This window comes from Athene noctua, chromosome 15, assembly GCF_965140245.1.
Source record: "Athene noctua chromosome 15, bAthNoc1.hap1.1, whole genome shotgun sequence".
Taxonomy (NCBI): Eukaryota; Metazoa; Chordata; class Aves; order Strigiformes; family Strigidae; genus Athene; species Athene noctua.
Window position 1 is genome coordinate 14,700,395 of NC_134051.1, and position 20,408 is coordinate 14,720,802.

Here is a 20,408-nt window from a genome sequence, read left to right on the forward strand (position 1 = left end):
TTTGTCCCTTTGCATTCTACATTGGTTTGTTTGGGTTTTTTTCATTTGTATCATTAGTATAAACTTTACATTTGCCTATGAATGTTTTTAAAGATTAAAGATCTCTTTTGAAATCTTCATCCTTCCTAAAGAAGTGGGTTGTTGGTTTTTTTTTTTAATATATATTGAAGTACTTGTCATTAGCTTTGACTTGTGCACTCTGTAGCCCTGCATCTTTAAGTTGAGGTGGGTGAAAGTAGACATAAAATACTCCTGGATCTTAAACTGTTAAAAATGGAAGTTATGAAGAAGTGTATTATTCAGCAATTCATGTTACGGATTTCTCTTTCTAAAAGGTTTAAAAAAACTATGAAGTGACTCTTAACTAAAACCATCTTTACCTCCTTATGAGGTATATACACTTCTGGACTTCGCAGACTCACGGTGTCCAAGATCCAGTGCTTATGGGAAAGGCAGTTGGTCCCAGGGACTGATACATGAAAAAAGTTATCTGTCTGGGTGATGGTTTGCATTTTCACTTTTAAATCTGGCTCTGAAGTTTTAAGGGTAGAACTTCTCCCTATGCCCACAGGAAACTCAAGATGTACATACAGTAAGGAGCCTGAATCATAACAAATCAACAACTTTTTAGAAAACTGTATTTAAAAAGTAAATACTAGAAAAAAAGAATTATATTAGGCATTTTTTAATAAAGGTAGGACTACTTAAGGTGAAAGATGCAGAAGTTAAATTAGGCTGCATAGTAAGTGTTTAATACAGATGAGAGGGCTCTTCGTGGTGACGCTGTCACTTGCATTTCTTCCAGTCAGTTCAAAGTTAACAAATATTAAGGTAAATGTGTAAAAGTTTGATTTGTATCTTGGAGGCAGCGGAGAGGGAATGAAAACTTTAGCGAATGATACTGTGAATCTGAAAAATCTGTGAATCTGAATAGAAACAAAATTTTAAGTCAGTTACTCCTTCTAATGGGTAAATTCTTGTTCAGTCAATAAAAGCTTACACAGAACTAATGAATTTGCTTTTAGTCTGTGCACTGCAGAAGGTAAATAAGGGGATAAATGTTTATGTTTTTGGCCATTCTGGAGTGGCTGAGGCGGCAGGAAGGAGGATCAAGAAAGGGGAAAATAATTTGTTGTCGCTACTGTGACAAAAAAAAAAAAGTCATTTTAGATTTAAATACATAAGGAGTTTTTCATAAAGACTGATGCTGTATATCTAATGCCTACACAAAGGCTGAATCTCACCACACATAAAGTCTGGCCACAAAAGGTATTTTGTATGATAGGGAGCTTTAGAAAAACATTTGGCAGCTTCACGGTCACATTCACATGCCATTTTTTGACATTTGTCCTCTAGTGATTCTGGAAGAAAACACAGTAAGTTTGATGTTAGTCTGAAGTAATTAAAAATACCAAACGGAATACTAAAAATTGCTACCTCGTGTTCCATATTTGGCATATAAATGGCTCTTATATTTCAAGTGCAATAGGAACTATACTGAGCTTTAGTTAAGACATTTCTCTCAGGTTCTTTAGGCAGAGCTCCATGTGAGGACATCTTAGCAACAGCGAATATACAGGCATGGTCTGGTTTAGAGATAGTTGATAATCAGTGGAACTGTCTTGGCAGATGAAAATATAATAATTGGATAAAAGATTTAAATACTCTTCTTCATGTTCTTTAATAAAGGAACTCTGATAACTGATTCTTCTTTAGAAAGTGGTATGTGACCCTCTCTGCCCCTTCTGTTGCTCTAGTGAAACTTGAGTTTGGGAAGATATTTTCCATTTCACATATGCTTTAATCTACTAAAGGGTGTAGCATTAAAATCATATATGTGAAATAAGGGATGATGTTCCATGTTCATCTTAAGTCACCCCCTTTTTTTATTAAGGCATTCACTAAGAAGTAAACTGTGTTTTAAGTACAATAAAATCCATGTCTGGCTATATTGTTTTAGAATCATAGACTGGTTTGGGCTGGAAGAGACCTTAAAGACCATCCAGTTCCAGGGACACCTTCCACGAGCCCGGGTTGCCCAAAGCCCCGTCCAACCTGGCCTGGAACCCTCCCAGGGAGGGGGCAGCCACAGCTGCTCTGGGCAACCTGTGCCAGGGCCTCACCACCCTCACAGGAAAGAATTTCTTCCTTAGATCTAAAGTAAATCTGCCCGCTTTCAGTTTAAACTGCTACTCCTCATCCTATCCCTCTACCCCCTGATCAAGAGTTCCTCCCTCCTTTCCTGTAGCCCCTTTAAGCACTGGGAGGCTGCTCTAAGGTCTCCTCAGAGCCTTCTCTTCTCCAGCTGAACCCCCCAACTCTCTCAGCCTGTCCTCACAGGGGGGGCTCCAGCCCCTGATCCTCTTCACGGCCTCCGCTGGACCTGCTCAAGCAGGTCCATGTCCTTACACTGGGGGCCCCAGAGCTGGACACAGCACTGCAGGGGGGGTCTCACAGGAGCAGAGTAGTTTTATGATTGTAGTGTTGTAACTTAACAGGTTTCTTGGCATGAATGTTTCTTCTTGGCATGAACACTTTTTTCTACAGCAATATATTTTGGTTTTATTGTGCCAACCCAGAAATACAGGTTTTTTCGCTTAGTGCTTGAGATTTGTCTACAAGCAGAGGAAGTGTTCAGTTTTGTGAATGAACCCAAATTCTGCTATGAAATGGAAGTGTTCTCAATGTATATATGTTGACACTGCAACTAGCTACCCTAAAAACTATTCAATGGCATAACCAGCATAAACAACATGATAGAATAAAAAACCCCAAACATTAACTGAGAACTATTCCTTCTCTGTTTATTGCTCCAAGCTTAATCGTCTCCATGGTACACAGGCACTTTGTTGATCACATGCCTACTATCTTGGCCAGTGTTCTAAAATATTGTCAGCTTCTGGACTGGAACAGGAGCAGAACCTTTCCAGCCAAATATAGGTGGACAGCAACTTGACAATTAAATAGTTTGAGAGAGAAGATGCTTAGTACTTCCGGACCCAAGAGGAAATTTGCAAGTAGAGATTCTGCAAAGGTAGGCACTTGGGCAAAGTAAAGGCTGAATGGAAAGGAGGAAAGGAAATAGTATCAATCATTTGATTTCAAGTCAGGCAAATTCTAAACTGAGTTATGAAACAAGAAGGTTTTGTGTTTTCTCTGACTGGCCTACTGTGTTGCCTTTATAAATTATGGTAGTCAGAAACTCAGACTTTTAAATAAATTCATGTAAGGGTCTGCATTTTTGTGGTGCAAATGATAACCAGTTCTCAAGCTGCTTTGCATACTAGGTTGTAGCATAAAATTACATGCAACATAACTGACCTAGCATCCAATTTAAACAAACAATAACAAAAAACCCCAAAAAAAGTCCAAAACCTGACAAGAAGAAGAAAAAACCCTGCAAATTTTGGGGGCTTGTGAGAAGTTATAGTTTCAAAAAGTCTTTGAAGTATATTGGAAAATATTTGCTTAAACTTTGGGAGTTGCAAAGAAATAATGTAAAAAAGAATGCTGCTTTTTCCTGTTAAACATCTTTTGTTTGTTTCTTTGAGATCTCTTTGTCCTTCTATACTACAGCATGGCACATATATTACATTCAATTTTGGAGCAATCAAACAAAATTTATCAGGATGTGGTCAGCCACCTGTTGCAACTTGTAAATATTTTCAAATTAATATTTTATGGCTCGTAAACATGTTACTTCCATAAATAACCATACTGATCAAATATTTTATTATCTCAGTGTTTGAAATTGTAATTGTGAATTCATTAATAAATTGCAGCCACTAGTAGTGGGCTCTGCAACCAATCAGTGGTATGCCAGAAACTTGTCCATCATAAATTTATAAATGGTGTGAAATACTTTCTGCTAAGTATAATATCTTCAAACAGTTGCAGTTTTCTTGTCTCCTGTTTGGAGTTATTTTCCAGGTGGAGACCTGCAGGGAGTAGCATAACATGGGTTCCTCAAGTATGCAAATGCCGAGTAAAAAGGGGGTTTTTTGGTAGTGTTTTCTGAAAGGGTAATAGAAATATGTAGATCAGAATTTTGTTTGTTTATGTATGTCAGTACATGGGGATTAAGAGGAAACTGCATTCACTGCGTTAGCATAGCTGTGCTTCCTGGAAGCAGAGTTTATCCTGGCAAAAAAAGTCACAAAAGGAAGGATGGTAAAGTAAGAATTTTACAGTTAATTAAGAAAATATCTTTCTATTAAGTCAATGAGACAATCCGTAGAAGTTTTAAAACCAAAACAAAATCAAAACCCAAAAGCTCACCAAAAAAACCCAATGAGAACTGTTGACTCACCACACACAGCAGCATTGTCATCACATTCCCAGTAGTAATTTTCTGTCTTTGGGTGACAACCTGCTTGTTCTGCCTTCCCATAGCAGCAGTCATGGTTAAAGCAGCACCTGGGAGTAACAGAAACGGGCTTGCCTTAATTCATGCTGTGGTGATTTATGATCACATAATGTGAATGGTTTTTATCAGCATGTTTGTGCAGGCTGTGAAATAATAAAACAGTCAACATATGTGAATGTACAAACAGTTACCTGCTTGGGAATCAAAACAGGGTAATTGTTTTAAGAGATCACCTGGAAAAAATTAGTACTCTTTTCATGTAATCAGTGATGAGGAAAAGGTCTGGTACACATTGATCTAACTGAACTTCCTCATAGATGAAAATACAAGGAATCCTTAAAGCATTATCTGTTTTAAATACAATAAAATTTTATGTGGGTGTGCTTCTCTCCTACCCCTTCCAAGAAAAAGATTAAATGCCAGAATAGTCTGTCGGATAATAAATGATGTATTTTCCTGCCAGTTACTGATGCTGTTGTAACAGTTAACAGGGAAGATACAAGATTTGTTAGGCCGTAGCAGACTATTAGAAATGTCATCTTTTAGCAAAGTCCTTAGATGGTGGCAGAAAGGCTGAGAGCAGGTGAAATGTTCAGTAATGCACAGGCATGGGTGCTGTTTAATGCCATAATATAAGTAAAACTCTTTGTTCACTGTCATGAGAAAATTTGGAAAATTGCCTAAAATGACGATTTCAGAATTGTTCTTGTCATAATCAGGGCAATGAATTCATAGAGCTTCTATTACACTGTGGCACTGAACTGTACAGGTAAAGCGTTCTTTTCTGGTGGAGTTGTTGCAAGCCCAGAACAGCAAGTAGAGGAGGTAATAAGGACCTGAAATTAGATAGCTTGTAAATATTTGCTGCAAATGTTTTTACTTAGGGGAAGAACAGGGTGTATCTGTGAGCTCTTTGCATTCAGCCATTCAGTTTCCTCCTGGTAGCCTGAAACCATCATGTTACAGTAGGTACATGATGTCTAGATGGTATTTAGATTGCCTGAGGAATTTGTGTCTGCAATAGAAAAAGTTAATGCTGTGAGCTCTCAACTGCAATTACTTTTTTTTTTTTCCCTATGCTTATTAAATAATTACTTGGTAATTCCACACAACTCGCCATTTAAAGATCATGTGGTACGTAACAGTTAAACAGCACATGCTCCTGAAGTAGCTTAATACATCCATTTCATGCATAGAAATAATAAAAAAGTAAAATTCTAATAAGTCTTTGTAGCAGTACTAACGTAAATAAACAAGGAAATACAGCTTCTTTTGCCGTAGTGCCATCTATCTTCACGTGTTTACAAAAATTTTTAGAATTACTTTAGTCCTCTTTTAAGTGTTTCAAATTAAAAAATAGATGCTTAAGGATTTTGTATTTTATCTTATGAAAGCAATATATCATTGCCTCCATTTGAAAGTTTATTTTTGTAAGTGGCAGGCAAAAATCTAAATTACAATATTATTTGAATAATTCTATTACAGATCGTCTTACTTCAGATTAAGTATTTCTGTGTTTTCACTTGTTTGCGGGCATAATTCTGAAAGTAAACAGCCCACAATATAGCTCAAAACTTTTAAGAAATCAAACTTGGTAAGAATGTTTGTTGCTATATTCAACTGGTGCAATTCTTGATTCTGTTAAATGTGGTAGAGTAAGTGCGCTCACTCTGGCTTGTTCTTAACATTCTGTAGATGTTAAAACCCAGACCACAAATACCTAACTGTGTTTTGTGAAGAAACAGCTTCCTGCTACTGTGTGACTTTTACAAATGAAGAAATGCCCTCCAGTGAAAGAGTGCCAAACTGCGGATTCTCCATCATTATCTTTTAAGTATACAGATGACCAGAACTAATCATAGTCCCTTCTTTTTGCATGTAATTGCTACTTTAATGACTGGGAACACATTCTACAAAGTTGTCTTTAAAATAACAGATTACACATCCAAAAACTTGAAGCATGTAGGCAAAAGTTTCTACAAGTTTTAGGTCTAATCATGACTAGAATCTTTACACACACATAAAAAAAAAAAAAACCAAACCAAAAAACCACCCAACAAACAACCAGAGTTGAAATTTCCATAGATTCTACCCTAGATATGAGTATCAGACATTCCTTTTAATTTACAGTATATCTGATAAGTCAGAATTTGAGATGTCCCATATGGTCGGAAAATGTATCTTTATAATGATAAACTTGAAAATATAAAGCCTCTATTTAACTACTGTAAACAGCAAATCATCTTTCTGTCAGCTAATGTTCAGTTATAAATGAAATTGATGTTAGTTGATATGCTGAGATTTAGTACCTAAATACAAAAGTCTGGTTTTAGAATTATTTTGGTAACAATTCATAATTACTTTTATTCAAGTTATTTTTCAACAGGTTGAATTTTGCACAATTTTCTATGTATTATTTTGAATACTAATAAAATAGGATGGATGGTAGTAGAATCAAAAGATTTTTCCACTGTAATTATTTTTATTTTAAAACATTTTTTACTTTTCTGGATAGCTTGAATGTTTGAGCTTTAAAGCTTCTCCAGGAAGAATTTAGTTCTTCAGCTGTTGGCCAAACAGCAACAGCAAAGCAACTCAACTGTACCGTGAATCCAGTATTAATGCAATGAGAGTTTGAGCTAGAGGCAAGTAGGACTCCTGTAGATCTACAGTAACACAATTGTAATGCTTCAGAGTTGCTTAGCACTCTGAGGTGTGTTTAAATTCAGTTCCCTCACTGATGTTAAATAGGCCTAATTAATGTTTTAGTCCTTTTCCTCTGTCATCTGCATACATTCAGCACTTAATTACTCAGATAAATAGTTACTCTTACCAGTCTACTCTGTCCTTGGGCCATCCTCTTCCTCCCAGACCACAGTAGCATCCGTAACGTAGGTAGGCAAAAGGAGATCGTCCTGTAGTACATCTAATGGCTCCAGCTAATTCAATAACTCCTCTTCGATTTCTAAAGTGGGCTTCCCCTTCATACACTGTGGAAGAAAAACTTTTTTATTGAATCAAACATGCAGATTCAAAATCGATTGCGCTTTTTAAAAACTTTGATAATGAATGTCAGTACTTGAGAATAATAGTTTTCCTTTTGACACTCTGAGGCCACACTGCTTGACCCAGTCCCTTTCACCCCGACCTGTAGTGAGCAGAATACTGAACAACATTCTGAATAGCTGCAGTGGTTTCCTCCCATCAAGGCAGCATATCCAGTCTTAAAACTGGCAAGGGCTAGCACGCGTTCTGTGGGCTAGGTCCACTAATCTGCTAAAATTAGATGCCCGAAGCGCTGCAGTATTTTCTCCTAACATGCAGTTTTGCCCATGTTGTTATTTTGTAGAATGTAATGCTTTATGTTTGAACAAGTATGTCCTCTATGATGGGGTTCTGATTTTTCTAATTTTTAGACAAAGAAGCCAAATAACTGGTGGGGGTGGTGGGGTGGGTGTAGAGCAGGGAAACGGGTGGGTACTTGGGAGTCATTTCTAGGGAAATGAGAAGAGTTCCTTAATTTTTTTCTGTTTCATTTTGTTTGGGTTTTGTTGTTGTTTAAGGAATTGTCACCATTGTTTCTCCAGAACAAGACTGTATTTAGAAACTTTAATTTAACTGTCCTGTGTCAGTACTAGAGCAGTAGGTCCAGGGCAGCAGGTAAATGTTGAGACACCAGATGACTCTTTTTAGGCCTTCATGTCACCCTTCAGATTGAGCTAACGGATCGAAGACCCTTAATGGTAATGGGCAGCATTTCCTTACAGTGCAGGCTCCAAGCTATATGCAGCAATTCTTAAGAAGCTGGATGAGTACAAAACAAATTAGTGGAAGGCTGCTGATAAGAGTTGTCTTAATAATTAAGCTAATGATTTGTTTTGGTATGAGGAGAACAGTTTATGAACCTTAAGTCCGAGTACTGGATACAGATTGGGAAAGACATTAAGATTTAATAACTGATAATAGTTGTGAGAGAGCAGAAAAAATATTTAGACTTTGTTATTGAAGGTTTTGATAGGTATTTTCCTACAGAGTAAGTATATGATTATACAGTTTGTATATAGTCTTTATAATCGTATAATCTATTATAATAGACTAACTAATAGACTATTATAAATTACAATTATTATAGTATCTTATAATAGATCATATTATAATCAGTTAATGGAAGATCTGCTAGAAAAATATTTTTCCCAGCACAGTTGAGTAACTTGAAATGTGTGGGATGCTGGTGACCTTCAGCACTTGTAATTTCATGAAACAAAGGGATTTAAACATCTTGTGAAATCACCTCATTAAGAAATAGATTTGATTTGTAGGCGAGAATGGTAAAAAAAGCTTTAGAAAGAATGTTTGTAGCTAATCCTTACTTATGAAAATAGCTAGGCTGCCTAAGACAATATTTAGTTCTTTTCTGACGGGCAACTACTCTGAGATCTTTGTGGGCACGTGATCTGGGGAGAGGAGAGGGTGTTGAAACAAGAGGCTGAAACATGCACATGCATCTTTGGCCACTGATTAAAAGCAGTCACATCTTGAGGAGTTAAAAAAGCCTCCTGGGCTATGTAGTCACTTGCAGTTTCATTTTAAAACTGTTCCATTGGCACTAAAACTTCCTTGCTAAGATAGTGAGCAGTATCTATTGTGTCATGGCTCCTGTTCCAGGATATTATCTCCTGTTTAGTTCTGTAGGTTTTCTGGTAAAAAGATCCTCTCACGTTTTCCCAAGGGGTCCGTAAGGTGCACTGGGTGGACTCCCTGGAACCTGTAGTTCTAGGTGTCAAAATAACAGTCATGCTGTGGAACTGACACATGATCATCTTCCATGCTGTTGCAGCTTTGGGTAGCAGAAGCATCCGTTTGAGTATAACCAGATTCTTATCTTTATGGTAGCATTGAAAGTGTTATCTTCACTGTCAGTACAGGTTCAGTAAATTCCCAGCTGAAAAAAAAAACGCAGCAAGGCTGCAGCATTACAAATGACAATGGTTTAGTAAGATTTGGCTAGACTCTTGTAGCTAGCCAGTCATGTCTGAAGGAACCACGTTAGTGGTTAATGGCAAACCTTGGTTTGCTCTGCATGACATTAGGATTCTGAAGAATTCCCTTAAGAAAGTGAAGAATTTTCACATGTATCTCAGCTCCTGGCATCTAGGGAAGGATGGTGTAGGAAGTAGAAACTAAGAATTTGTAAGTCATATTCCTGGTTTCATCAGAGACATGTTTGCTAGCTTTGGACAAATCCCAGTCCCTTGATTTAAATCCATGTAAAGTGGAAGTGCTAAACTGTCTGCTCCCTTGAGGAGCTCAAGTATTAATCTTTAAAATGTGCCATTAACTTAAAGAAAAGGACATGAACTTTTTATCCTTGCAGTTTGTGTTACAGCATCTGGACATCCAGGTGTAAACCGGTAGTGTACTGTACTGTAGAGACTCTGAATATGACTGAAGGAAAAGTCTGTCCCTGCCAGCTTCTTAACCTGACTTTAATAGAAGTGACAAAAGACCATCCTAGAACGGAGAGAACTATGCAAACAAAAAGAGTATCAGTATGATGTAGTGCATTAGCAATGTAATAAATTTTCCAAAGTATTTTATCAGAACTTCTGTGGAATACAAAGTGAAGTGACATTCTGCGTATTTCCAAATGTTTCAAGGTTAAGGTATGTTTTTAAAATCTTCTGTATGATTTTTTTGTTTTCACAAAGACATTTATCTTTATGGACAAGTGTATTCCTATAGGTTTGATTATGCCTTCCTGAAAAAGTAGTGTTGTTGCTCTATGTCTAGTCTGTTTTTTGTTTCTGTCATGCAGATTGTGTGCAGCTCTATCAAACACAGTATCGTGGGTGGGGAAAAGGGAGGGAACAGATTGTGTTTATTTTAATTTCATTGCTTTATAATATGTATGAAAAAATCAAACCCATACTGTTTTGATATCTACAGGTCACAGGAAATAAGTACAACTAAGTGCTCAAAAATAAAAATTTACAGTTAGACAGTTGAGTCTAGTCTTATGGCTTTTAATATTATTGTAATATTTCAGTGTTTACTGCACAATAGGAGTTGGAATTTTGTTACAGTTTCAACTGTGGTCATTCTTGAAAGAAAACTTTAAAGACATATTTGGGAGAAGAAAAAAAATTAAGAGATTAGTCCCTCGGCAAACTCAGATTTAACTGGATGTGATGTAGCTGCTTTAGAAGTAAAGGTTGAAGGGAAACCAAAACCATACAAATCCTAAGCCTACTTTAGGCACCATAAAAAAGCAGATGGGGAAGAAAAACCCCAGAGAAATCTATGTGATTGTACTGACTTAAGCCAGAGAGATCAAAAGCCACGGCGTGACTTTCTGAAGACTGGAATTAAGTAAACACTAAAGACAACCTGAGAGAAAGTAACAGTAATCACATTGTATTTGTGCTTGATTTTAAAACTGTAATTCCTGTTGTCCAAATTGGAGCCCTGCCATGTTTGGAGAGTTTGAACTTCATCAGACTGTCTTGGTTTGTTGCCTGTGTAAGATCTTGAGAGTTCAGACTGTGCTGAATGCTGTACATTATTATGTCTTTGCAAGGTGTTTTCCACTATACCTTCCTACTCTCCTTTCTTCTTAGTTTTCTGAATAGCCTACAATAGTATTTAAAAATCCAGTCCCTTAAATTTCCATATGTGTAGAGGAAAAAGAAACATTTTAGAAACGTGTGACGTTTTTGTGAAAAGTCCTATTTTCCATAACATCGTGCTCTTTGCAATGGGCACAACACAAACATAATAATTATTTTTGCAGATATATAATTATATTTTTATTGAGAAGCACAGCTTTGCATAATTATACTATATAGCTACATTAATCATTAGCAACTAATACAGTCTATGCTGTTTTTTGAGGTTTAAAAGAAATCTTAAGCCATTCTTTCAAAGACTGAGGCCACAAAAACATTTTTGGATGTTAAGTATGTGTAAGATTTCCTATAGTGATATTTCCTTTGTACAGTCATAGTGCTCCACTAGTTCAGAATTTGAAACTTGGGAATGCATCTCCAGGATCTTGCCAGAAGTGGAAACATTAGAACTGTATTCATTGTAGCACCTTTTTAAAAATTTTTGCTAAGATTTTTTCCTCTTGGATGGTTTCGTAAGCCATCAGGAATGGCCTTTTTTGCCTCATCTTGTTGCCCTGACTACTGATGTGCTATCACTGCACACTGTGGTCACATGTAAATTATTTTTTTTTTTAAAGAATAAATTTGCCTGTTTTGATACTGTGGACCAAGCATTGAGAAACGGGTGAGTTGCATTTCCCTTCCTCCTCGCTGCATAGGGAATGGGTGATTCTGATGCCTGACTTGGAGCTCTCGGCCCGGAGCCAGGCTCTCTGTAATGATCACTCTAGGCTGGCAGAAGCAGTAAAACAGTCTTTCGCTGTTTTCCTTAATGTTCTTGCTGCGGTTTGTGCCATGCAAAGGATGAAGTCTGGAGGATGATCAAAATGCAGGAGGACTAATAGGGGCATGCTGAGGTCAGGAAGTAGAGCTGGGGCAGTGACCTTGGTGGGACCTTAACTCGACCCCATTATGCAAGCACCTTACCTTATGGTCTTTTAACCCTGCCCCTGCCTGTTTCATTCTGTGCACAGAATAAAAGAATCAGTTGAAGCTCTTGTCCTTAGGATCTGTCTATTTGCAGGATTTGATTTGATGAATTTGCAAGCTGTGTAGGAATGTATAAAAAAATTTGCAAGAATAGTAAGAAAATCTCTTAAGGCAACTGAATGCTACTCTGGAAAACTGGATTTTATTCTTGCAGCTGTCAGAAGGGTTCAGTATGAGGTTAGTTTAATTTTAAAACTATACCTATTGATGTTTACTAATAGTATGCTCCCAGCCTGCTGACTATCCTGGGGTTGGAGTACCCAACTACTGCAATACTCCCTGAGAGCCAAGCTTTGAGTAGTTGCAAGTTTCACATAATTTTACGTGGTCGTAGGTAAAATCGGGTTCTGTGTCACTAGGGATAGTGGATGCTTTTCTGTGTCAGCCACCCACCTATCTGAAAAAGCGGGACGATAATACAGTTTCACAGGAGCGTGAAAGAAGTGCATTTAGATACTATACTGATGAATACCTCAGAAAAGATGAATACCTCAGAAAACCTATGAGGAAATGGACTGAATTATTACAACTGGTCTTTAATACTGCTTAATAAATAGGACAGAGGAGACCAAAAAAAAAAAAAAATTAAATATTTGCAAAGTGAGTAGTCGGCTCTGCTCAGGTATGAGGCAGGGGTCCTTTAATTACATTCTCGCATCATAACTTGTTCATAAAGACTGACTCATTTTGTCAGAATAACCCGGTTAGGGTTTTGCAGGCAGTCTCAGTTCTAGCAGTTCCCGGCTTTTGAACTGCTTCGTACCGGGGGTGCTCCGAGACAGCGCGCTCGCACCCCCGGGAAGAGCGTGGCTCAACGGCCCGGCGCCGTGGAAGGATGCCGGCTACCCACGCGGTCCGCTGTCTGACTCTAAACACCGAACATCTAAGCACACTGACACGCTGCCCCCGGACGCCAACAGAGCCGTGCGGGAGCCCGGCACGCTGCGGGCTGGGTGGGACCGGCAGGGCGGTGGGCGCCCGCACCCGCCGGCTCGGGCCCTTCGTCGGGGTGAGAAGTTCGGCCCGAGCGCGGCGGCCGGGCTCCGGCAGCGCCCGTTCCGCGGGGTGACGGCGGCGCCCGGCCAGGGTCGCCCCTCCCGGCGCTCCCTCCTCTCCGCGCTCCTCCCGCCTCCCCCCGGGCGCCGCAGCGGCCCCGGCGCGGGGAGGCGCGGCGGGACGGGGCCGCTTCCCCGGCGGCGAGGAGCGGTGCCGCCGGCCGAGCCCCGGCGCGGGGCCCGCGGCCGCTCTACTCACCGGCCGCCAGCAGCAGCAGCAGCAGCGGCGGCAGCAGCGGGGGCAGCGCCGGGCGGCGGGGTCCCATGGGCGGCTCTGCGCGGCGGCGGGCGGGCTCCCGGCTGGAGCGCCTGGCTGCGGGAGCGGGGCGGGCGGGTGTGAGCGCGGGCGGCTGCGGGCCGGCTATAAACGGCTGCGCCGGGCCCCGGGCCGGGCCCCCCCAGCCGGGGCTGGAGCCCGCGCTCCGCGGCTGCCCGGGCGGCCCAAGGGAGGAGCCGCCGCCGCGGCGGGGGGAGCGCCGGGCCCTGTCACTCGGCGCGGCGGGGCCCGCGGCTCGGGCGCGCCCCGGGGAGGGGGCTCCATCGCGGCCGCGGGACCTGCCCGCGCCGGGGCTGCAGCCCCCCGCGGCGTTGCGGCGCTCCCGGAGAGTCGCCGCTCCGTGCCAAGAGCTCCGCGGCAGCAGCCGCGTGTGCGCTTCGAGCGGTCACCCAGCGCGGAACGCGCGCTACCTCCGCTCCCCCGGCTTCACCTCCGGACCGTTCCCTTTCCTGGAGGACTGAACAACCACCAGCCCCTCTGCTGCTTATGCATAGCTCTAGCTTGATGAAAATAACTTTTTAACCTTCAACCAAAACAGAGTCTTATACTAAGTACTTTTTTTTTGTACTTTGTGTAATCTTTGATTATTTTTTCCATTTCCCTTCCAGCCCTTGGGTTTTGTAAAACCTACACCTGCACACTGTATTGCAACCGCAGTTACGTTGCCCCTCTCAACACACTGACAATACCACTTGCTTTTAGGTGATTATTTTTCCTTACTCATATGTTCTAAGTATTTCATCAGACCTTTTTTTATTGCACTGAATCCAGTGTATTTCCTGTCAGTTGTTCAAGCAAACAGGACCCCTGAAATCTTGGGTATTGATTTTCTTCTGCTCTGTCTTGTTTGGGTTTTTTGGCATTATCATATTCCAGGATGTGACCCTCATTGGATCCCACTACCAGAATAAGGAAGGATAGATAAAACCAAAGATTTTACCAAGAACTTGTTCTTGGTTATGTCATCTTACTATTGGAGAGCAGCTGGTAGGGGTTTTTTGTAGCAAATGGTATATTCATCAAAGAAATTTATTTTTTTTTTCATGTGCATACGGAAGGATAATTCTACTTTTGCATTAAACTGCTCCAATTTCTGTGTTACATCATTCCTCTTCAGTCAGAAGCAGAAAATCACATGTGGTCTTCCAAAATTAAAAAGCATGCACAGACAGAATCAGATTTTTGTTATGCTCTCATTAATCCATGCTTTATGAAATGTTTGTGTTGGCACTGGCGATAGGGTAGCGTGGGCTAAATGTGGAAGCACATCGATTTAAGGTAGGATATTGATATGCCTTCGTACATCTGATAGGCCTTTGTGCAATGGCATCCTGACCACCAGAATGGCATGGTAGCCCTGTCAGAACCATGCCCGGTGCCTGAACAAGCAGAAGGCTCATGGTATGAACTCAACAACCCAGAAGCAATCAGGGTTTCCAGCTCGAGAGCCTGTGTTCTGCGAAGGGACGGAAGGTGCTGGAGGTTTGCTGTGACCGGGATGCCAAGGACCTTGTGCTACGCCGTGCTCAGATATGCTGCCAGCATCGTTCCATCCCATCTTGGGGGGCTTATGAACACAGTGGACCACAGCTATCACTGTGCTTCCCAACAGAAATGGTCTAGAATACTAGTGAAATAGGATCTGTGGCAACCAGAAATGTTGCCAGTGACCCTGAGAAGTCTTGATAATGTACAAGTCGTAACAGAAAACCCATCTATTTGGGATAGATTTTGAAATTATTTTTTTTTAAAGATTTTGTTGCTACTGCCATCAACTGGGTCAAAGCAATTTTCCTATTACTCATGGAGTCACATTGCTAATTACTGTTACTCTATTTTCATACTGTCACTTATACTGCATTTGTTTACTGACTCTTCCGGTCAATAAGTCACACCTATTAGAACGTTTTAATAGTGTTCAACAGCTGTTTAGTGAAACTTCCAGTTGAACAGTATCCCATCCAGCATACCATTGGATATGACAACAAAAACAGTATCCAGGGGAGCAACGTGAATTACATTTCATGTTTGTTCTTCAGGAGCCCTGACTGATGCAATGTGTTAGCGCACTTGATGCTGGATTAGTGCAGTTGATATTTTTCTCTGAAGGAATGAAAGTAATCTCAAAACCACTGAAAAAAACAAATGAGACTTAAATGTTCAGACTACAGAAAGTACACAAAGATGTGAAGTGAGCAAAACTGTATGAAGTAAGCAATGCAAGTCAGGAGTTCTATTTCCTACAAGTTGTTGTAAAAATTCAAAGGAGAACATCCAGTGAAATTGGGGCAGAGGGATATGCTAGAGAATACTTTTCTTGGGGGGGAGTTAGGCTGTCCAGTTGATTGCCATGGCATATGGCCTAGGAAATATACTAATAACAGAATGGAAATTAATAGATATTACAATGATATAGTGATTCTTTTTAAAATGAGATTTAAAATTCCCTTTACATTTTTAAAGAAAAACTAAAAACTTATGTGGCAGTGCAGACCTGTTGTATTTGCTTTTTGTATTGTTCCTTCGCTTTCACCTGAAGCATTTCATAACTGGTGTAGTCATATGTGACCGACAGCATCTTCCTTCTTAATGATGAATTCTTTCTTTTTGTCAACTGGAGCTGCGCAGGGGCAGGAAGAAACATTTGCTTTTCAAATAGACTTTTTCAAACAAGGTCGCATGTGCTCAGTTGTTGCTTTAATTAAGTTGGTTTTAAATCTGAGGAATAGATTAGTAAAACTGAGACACATAGTTGTACTGAGGAGCATTCTCACAGCATAGCAATATTACGGGCAAACTTGCTAAGTTAGTTGTAAAAGCTGGGTTTCTCAGTGTCCATCATTCTGTACATGCAAGAAATTGATAAGAGTATGCTAATCCAAAATGTTAAAATATTGATGGAAAGTGCTAAAATGGCCTAAAATATGGTTAATGTAAGTGCAAGTTATCCACTTCCTTTGGGCAGTTGAAGGTAGTGATTTTGAGAGCAGTACAACAGTATATTTACTGCTGACTACACAGCTGCAAAGCTGTATTTCTGTAGTAATAGAAGCTGATTCCATTAACACTTTTTATTTACTAACAGCAGTTATTTTCACTGAGAAATGAAGAAGCATTGACCACCTACCTTGGTCAAATTTATATATACTCTGCATTCAGCTGTTCTGAAGATCTGTAGTAATGATGATGAGTATAGAAGTACTAGGGTCTGTAGGTATCTAAGCAAAGTCCTACAAAATTAGGATCCTACTGCATTAAGCTACATGACATTTCTTGCCCCACTGAATTAATGAACTAATAAAGAATGGTGAAAGAAATTGTTTTTCCCTTGTTGCAGATGGGAATGGGGGCCGGGTGATTTGCTCAAGGTGTTGTATGATGGCTGTAGCAGGGCTGGGAAACTGCACCTTGGTGTTTGGCATCCCAATTTAAGTTCCAGATTGAGTTTTTCTGTGGCATTGACTCCTAGAGGAAGATAAAGAAAACACATGCCTCACTGTGAAGGTATCAGAATAGTTAGAACTGCAGAGCTGCTTCCCTGCAGTAAGTCAACTGCCTGTATTTACTTGATTGCTATACTTGATAAATGTTCCTCCCAAGTTACCCCACATTTTCTTAAACACTGGATTGGGACACGGATCTATGTTCCTTCAGATACTGAATGTCCAAGTAGTAAACTATCAACTTTATCATCACTGCCTTCATAAAAAAAAACACCAGCCTTACTTATTCAAGTATTTGGAAACATTCAGTGTCTTTGTTGCCATTCTTAGAGGTTTGGCTGGCTTTCTTCTCTTTCATGTCCTTCCATCTTCTCTTAGTTCCTTTTCACAAGTGATACTTCCTGTTTACCAATGTTTCTTCAGCTCATGTTGTCTGGGAAGTTGAGAGTTATAAAGCATAGTTTGGAGAGACAAGCTCCATGTGGAAGATGAGAAAACATTCTGCTAAACTGTTTTATAGTATTTTCCAATGTAGGTGGTATTATCTCACATCTATTTCCAGCATACAGAACAAAATCCAACTTGGATTTAAGACTATCTCAGCCTATAGTATAACTTGTAATGTCTTTGGTAATAGTAAGCCTGTGAGTAGCATAATATGTTCTGAGAGAATTCTGGGGACCACGTTTGTAGCACTGTCCTTTATATGTCCTTTGGCAGCATTATTATTCTGTCCATTCTGCTAAAATACTGTGCTAGTGTGTCGTTGCCCGTAACAGACAGTTGTGTGCTGGAAAGGTTGTTATTACATAAATGTTCTTGAAACTGGTTTACAGTTATAATGTATGCAGAGGAGCTAAATTACTCCTACAGTTTTCTTTTTTCATCTGTCTTTTTTTGGTTTTGTTCTGTTCCAGATTGTACCTTCTGCTCCTTAAGTATAATGGCTACTAGCAGAGAGTCCGTCCTGTGCATACAATCACCCAGGCAAATAACAAGATTGCAAGTATGTTCTTGGAGTACCATGTATACACTGATGAATTCTGCCCATTTTTATGATACAGAAATATATCATCTGTCTCTGAGCAAAGCCACAGACTAGAAGACTCTGGGGAAGGACTCTATAAATAATTTCTGGCTTGTTTAGCTCTTAAATTTTGACAGCCATCTCTGCCTTCCCCAACATCTCTTACATACTGTAAGTCAAGCTCTGCATTTCAGCATTTGCACCCCCCAAAAAAAGCCCGGGCTTGCTTCTTATGGAACCTATGGCTACTCTTTAATTTTATATCTAGAGAAGAAGAGACTTAGCAACGTAACTCCTGTATTTTTGTAAAACAAAATCTGAAATCTTTAGCATATCTCTGGAAGGATGTTTGACTTGCTTTCTTTTCTATAGGTTACATCAACTTGGATTCTTGAAATGGCTGATGTAATGACCAGGATGATGGGATAGAGTGACCTCTCAACAAGTTTGTGGGTGATACCAAATTGGGGGGAGTGGTTGATACACTGAAGGGCAGGGCTGCTACTCAGATGGACCTAGTCAGACTGGAAAAATGAGCTGTTGGGGATCTCAGGAAGTTCAGCAAAGGCAAAGCCCTGCATCTGGTTTGGCACAACCCCATGCACTAGGATGGGCTGGGGACTGAATAGAGAGTATTGGTGTAGAAAAGGAGCTGGGGATCGTGGTGCACAAGTTGAATGTAAGTCAACAGTATGCTCTTGCATCAAATGTGTCCAGTTGCATACTGGGCTGAGTATAACTGGTAGGTTTGGAGGGAAGTGATTGTTCCCCTCTATTTGACATTTGTGAGACTACACCTGGAGTTCCGTGTCTTCAGAAAGGCACTGACATACTAAAGCAAGGCTAGTGAAGGCCACCAAACTGTTCAGGGGTCTGCAGCTCATGACACAACACAAAGGTGAGAGAGCTGGATTTGCTCAGGTTTAAAGATGATGATGAGGGGAGGTCAAACTGCTGTCTATCGCTTCCTAATGGAAGGGTGTAGAAAAGATGGAGCAAGAATCTTCCCAGAGGTGAGCAAGAGGCAACGAGCACAAGTTAAAACACAGGAAATTCAATATAGAAAACTTATTTTTTAATAAAGGATTGTCAAATACTGAAACAGCTTGTCCAGAGAGGCTATGGAAACTCCATCCTCAGAGACATTTGTAACTCAACTGGACATGGGTCAAAGCAAGCTGCTTTAATGGGACCTGCCTTGAAGGTCCTGCCTTGCAGAAGTCCTTTACCACCTACGTGATTCTATGATTTTGTGATGTGATAGCAGATAGCTTCAAACTAGCAGTTCCACCCTGCCAGGGAAAGAGGCTCCAATACTACTTTTCCCTTTGCCTAAAGGTTTTCATGAAACTATGCCCTGCAGACAGGGAAGGCAACAGGCCTGTTCTGCAATAACGAATTCATTGATAATTATTTTTTCCATGTATCACCAACTAAGCTATGTGTATGAACAGGGAAAATCATCTGTACTGAGTTCAAAGACAGCTGATACTTTGACTACTTCTATTATCTGGACAGCTTTGTCATAAACAGAGCAGTGCCCTTGCCATAAAGAACTACCTTCCTACCATTTTAACTCACTGCTCTGAAATTCCATTTCTATGCCTTTGTCCTTGTTGACCATTTCTGAATCTTCTTACAGTCATATTTTTATTGAGATGGGGAGGAAGCTGCAGAACTGCAGGCAGTATTCAAGGTGAAGATAGAACATGGATTTATAGAGACTGTGCAGACTACATTCCACTAAGAGGGAAGAGACAGAAATGCACATATTATAACTTTGTGTAACTTTTCCTTTTAGTATGTCTACTTGCTCTTTGTTGTCTCTAAATGTTTTAAATTGCTTAAAAATAAAATGCAGGTTTTTCTTACCTGTTTGTTTGTTCACCTCTTGTTGTTTTGTTCTTCACCCTGTCAATGGTGCAACAAGAACCCTACTGGTCTGGTCTGCTTGTACTACAGCTTGCTTTCAGGACCCTTCTGTTCATGATGTCTGCTTCCATGAAGAGTTTATGGCGATTGGATGCTTGGCAGAGGATAAAACCCCTAAGTTATGTGTCCTCCAAAGGAAAGGTGAGTAGAATGTAGCCCTTGGCTGTTCCAGGATAATCAGCACAAGAGCTATCTATATTTAAACAGCTTAAATGCCATTCAGGCTGCTTTGGGAACTGGGTGGTTACTGAATGTATTGTTGTGAGACAAAAAAAAGTGGAAGTACTGAGGGATGGGGAACATTGGGATTTGCTAGAGAATTTGAGTAGAAAAGAAGTGAATACCAGAAATCCAGTATCTTAAGACATTTGGGATCAAAAAGAGGCTCAATAGTGCTGAAGAACTGAGTATCACTTGTCAAGCAGGCTCTGGATATGTTTCTTTGCTGTTGGATTGTCTCCCATCTTAACTCTTTGCTTTTGGTTGGTATGAGGAGTAATTGAACCAGAGAACTGTCAGCACTAACTAACATCGTGACTTGGTCTACCTGAAATCAATCAGATACTTCCAAATTAGCCAAAAGATATACTAGCCATTTGCTGAGGAGTACGCACAGAATGTAAGCGCACAACGTGCAGGTCGATGTTCAGTAC

At 40.2% G+C, this 20,408-nt stretch overlaps 1 protein-coding gene across 3 annotated transcripts; it reads right to left on the reverse strand.

The window, feature by feature from the left end:
• Positions 1–138: 138 nt before the first annotated feature.
• On the reverse strand, positions 139–19,923 carry PLA2G10 (phospholipase A2 group X). Of its 3 annotated transcripts, XM_074919753.1 has the most exons (5): positions 19,696–19,923; positions 16,481–16,818; positions 7,200–7,356; positions 4,310–4,416; positions 139–1,361 (listed from the first exon to the last, which is right to left on the reverse strand). In XM_074919753.1, exons 2-5 carry the CDS (start codon positions 16,506–16,508, stop codon positions 1,216–1,218), a joined length of 438 nt encoding a protein of 145 aa, XP_074775854.1. In that variant the 5' UTR covers positions 16,509–16,818; positions 19,696–19,923; the 3' UTR covers positions 139–1,215. The 3 variants fall into 3 exon arrangements, with proteins under 3 accessions (XP_074775854.1, XP_074775853.1, XP_074775856.1); XM_074919752.1 differs by lacking the exons at positions 16,481–16,818; positions 19,696–19,923 and adding an exon at positions 13,276–15,841; XM_074919755.1 differs by lacking the exons at positions 139–1,361; positions 16,481–16,818; positions 19,696–19,923 and adding exons at positions 1,369–3,058; positions 13,276–15,841.
• Between the last annotated feature and the right edge of the window lie 485 nt (positions 19,924–20,408).